Below are 3727 nucleotides of genomic sequence, written 5' to 3' on the forward strand. Positions count from 1 at the left end.
CCCGGCCAGGATGGATAGCAGTGGTGTCTGCATTAGCGGGGACGGGGCCCCGAGGCTGCAGAACTGGGTCACGGCCACTGGGAGGGCTCCCGGCTCCCACATAGAAGATCCCGTCTCTCTGAGAGGCCCACCCAGCTTCTGGTTTCCGCTCAGGGCCCCCTGGGGCTGTCACGTCACCTCTCTGAGCTTTAGATGCCTCCTCTCTGACATGGAGCAGTTGGACTGGCTCCCACCGAGCTCAAAAACTCCAGGATTCTGTTACAAAGGGGATGGTGTAACAGCAGAGTTCTCGGGGAGAGCCAAGTATGGGGGTGAGAATTCACCTCCCAGGCCAGGCCTGGGGGGCAGCCTGTGACCCGGTGCCTAGACCACCGAAGAAAGCCAGGCTTTTGCGGTGCCTTGACCCCGCGGGGGCTAAAGCTGTTCTCCACAATTCCTGTTCTCATTAGGCCAGAGGGTTCTTTTCTTCTGACCCCAGGGCATCTGACGTGCCTTGGCCAGAGTGACGGCCATGCTCTGCTCTGTGTCTTCAGGGTTGGTACAGCTCTGAGAGGTGGTGACTCTGACCTACATGGCAGGCAGGAAAGGCAGTAAGGTCATCTGACCCCTGGCTTGAGTGCTAGACTGGGCTCTTTAAGGAAGAGAAGAGTGTCTTCATCCTGGCGTCTCTCCCAGGCCCTAGGCCAGAGCTGAGCAAAAGCGGGGGGTCCACAGCTGTTTGGTGAATCACGCTCTTAAAGTGTATACTGAGCTCACCCTGCCGTGTGCCTGGGCTCCGAGCCCAGGGCAGGGGATGGGAGCCGTGGCCCGCCCATCTTCCTGGGGCCCTACAGTCTAGTGGAGTCCACCAGAGAGGTACCAAGGATTTGCTTTCACTATATTGTGACTTCTCTTTCTATGTATCAACTAAAAGATTCAGGAAGTAGTAGCTCCAAGAGCTCAGAGAAGATGCTGGAGTAGTCAGGGTGGACTTCCTGGAGGAGCTGCCCTTTCTCTGGGTTGTAGCTGTTCCCACTCGCTCACTCACACTGGGAGGGATCCACTTCTCAGGCTTCACTTTCTTGGCTTTCTCCTCCATGTCACCCGACTCCATTCCTGGTCCCAGGTGCCTAAAGGTCAGGGGCAAATCCTGGGGTTGGGATGGGGGTGGGGCAGGAGGTCAGGACAGCAGTCAAAGTCCATAATGAGTGTAGGCATCCAGGCCGCTCTCCAGAGTAGGACAGATGATCCTGGATAGTTGTGGCCTTTGCCCAGAGCTGTCCAGCTCTCTCAGCTCCCAACCTGAGTGCACGTGTGGAACTACGGCCAAGCCCTGAAGTCAAAACAATGAGTGCCCTCCAGGCGCAGGCCTCATGCCGAATGCCAACACGTGTCAGCTCGGGATGGGCTCACAGCCTGCAGGTGAGATTCTCAGCCCCACTTCACCGGTGGCCAAGCCGATTTAGAGGGTCAAGTCAGTCGGCAGACCTGGGCCCTGTGGCTTTGGACCCTCGGGTGTCACAGTGCCCACTGCCAGGCGTCCACTTCAGGGGACAGCCTCGGGACACCTGCCCTCCTGGACTGATCTCTCCCCTCTTCTCTCTGACCCTAGGTGCCCCAGGCCCTCCAGGACCGAGAGGACTCAAGGGAGATGTGGGCGTGAAAGGGCCTGTTGGCAGCAGAGGACCAAAAGGAGACCTCGGCAGCTTGGGCCCCCCAGGACCTCAGGGTCCTCAAGGGCAGCCAGGGGACACCGGGCCTGTAGGAGAAAGGGGGCCGGTTGGCCTGCGAGGTTTCCCAGGCCTCAAAGGCTTGAAGGGCAGCTTTGGAACTGGAGGCCCAAGAGGACAGCCAGGCCCCAAAGGGGACGTGGGGCCCCCAGGGCCAGAGGGGCCCCCAGGGTCTCCAGGGCCAGAGGGGCCTCAGGGAAAACCAGGGATCGCTGGGAAGATAGGGTCACCAGGCCAGCGGGGGCCCATGGGGCCAAAGGGCGAACCAGGAATCCAGGGTCCCCCTGGCCTCCCTGGGCCCCCAGGCCCACCAGGAAGCCAGAGCCGCTATTAAGGAGTGGCCCGGTCCCAGACACTGCCACGCAGAAGGTGGGGAAGGGTGCTCGGGTGAGGAGAGACCCCTGAAAAGCCGCACCTGCAGACATTGTGGTCCTTCGGTCCCGAAGAGCGTTCTCCCAGGCCTGCCCCTGCACCTCCGGGCTTCCCAGTAGTGACTATACCATAGAAGGCAGCCCCGTATACACACACACACATGCACACCCACATTTCCCTGCTGGCCGGGGGGCTGACTGGGTTTCCGTGGCTGGGCGGGAGGAGAGGGCAGGAGAAGCCCCCTCGCCTGTGGCTGAGCCTGCCGGGGAAGTGGCTACCTTGGGGCAGCGGTCTTAATTCTGGCTCTGAGTTGGTGACCAGCGCTAGTCTTTCTAGCATCTTCACACCCATCCTAGCTGGCTGGCAGTTCCCTGAGGCTCCCAGGGGTTGGAAAGACCCAGGAAAAGCTTTGCAGGGGATTATGGTTCAAACTCGAGGGACGAGGTGGATTTGGCAACCACAAGACCTTCCCTGTAACCATGGGAGCAGAGTCCCGGGAACTCACACGGGACACACCTGGGCCCTGAGCACTGTGCCCCCAGGAGTTCAGCATTTTTTTCCACATCTCCAGAAAATTCCTCGCTTCATCCTTGCGTCCACCTCTCAGGAGCATCCCAGAAGGAATCCAAGCAGGAGCTTCATCTGCACCGGGACACTCTCCAGGCCCTGGAACGTTCTGCCAAAGTAGAAGGCCCCGTTCCGAGCCGGGGGGTGACCGCTTTGTGGCAACTGGGGGAGGGCTGACCGCCGGGCTGCTCTCCCTTCCCCGCGCCTGCTCTCCTCCTGACCTCACCCCACCGTGACCCAGAATGGCCCCAGGCCTCTCTGCAGGCGCAGCTGGACCAGATGAGGGGGAGGGGCCCCAGCTCCCTTTGATGTCACCCCTCACCCACCTTCATCCTCCTGCACAGCCAGCAGCAAGGAGGACTGGGACATCCCCAGTGAAGCCGCCCCTCCTTTGTGTTCTAACAGATAACGACCACCCCTGGGATGGGGGCTTACAGCTGTCCCCTCCCCAGCCCGACCCAGAGACCGGCCCCTCCCATTCCAGAAGCCTTCCCCCTTCTTGTAACAGGTGTGCAACTGGCTTGCACTCCCGCTGCCCTCACTGCCGTGTAGTTCTCCTGTCTACATATGATATCATGCCACGTAGTATCACCGACTCAGTAAAGAGCTGTTTCCAGGAGGGAGGTGTCTTCTGGTCCTTTGTGCTTGACCGGGACCGTGATGTCTTCAAGGGCTCCACCTCACCTGGCCTTTGAAGGGGAACCAGTGCACAAGGGGTCCCTTAGATATTCAGTCCCACTGTGGAGTCCAGGTCGGACCCCCTGGCCCTTCACTCTGGAAACACTGAGTTCTGCTGGGAGTTCCCAGTGGTCCTGCAGGGGCCAGGGACCAAGCGTGGCTGAGGGATTACCCACAGTGAGCAGGAACCCAGGGGAAGCAAGGTGAGCCTATTAATCTCGCAGCAGGGCCCTAGAGCTCTTGGGCTAGAATGAGATTGGAGAATAAGACAGGACACCTGAGTGATACCCCCTGCTCCCCCGTCTTGTCCCTAACACAAGGAGATAAAACAGAAAAGGGGGAGGAGACCAGACCTGCCCCAAAGGACCTGGCCCTCCAGGGTCCACAGGAAACAAAGGACA

General features: G+C 60.0%; 1 protein-coding gene across 1 annotated transcript in view; it reads left to right on the forward strand.

The window, feature by feature from the left end:
• The window catches only part of SCARA3 (scavenger receptor class A member 3), a 38371-nt gene extending 35104 nt beyond the window's left edge, over positions 1 to 3267 (forward strand). The window contains 1 exon segment of the mRNA XM_024767767.1: positions 1592 to 3267. Within this exon segment, the coding sequence (XP_024623535.1) occupies positions 1592 to 2043 (452 nt within the window). The 3' untranslated portion in view covers positions 2044 to 3267.
• The last annotated feature ends 460 nt before the right edge of the window (positions 3268 to 3727 follow it).

The sequence above is a fragment of the Neophocaena asiaeorientalis genome, unplaced genomic scaffold (assembly GCF_003031525.2).
Source record: "Neophocaena asiaeorientalis asiaeorientalis breed wild unplaced genomic scaffold, Neophocaena_asiaeorientalis_V1.1 scaffold523, whole genome shotgun sequence".
NCBI classification, from domain to species: Eukaryota; Metazoa; Chordata; class Mammalia; order Artiodactyla; family Phocoenidae; genus Neophocaena; species Neophocaena asiaeorientalis.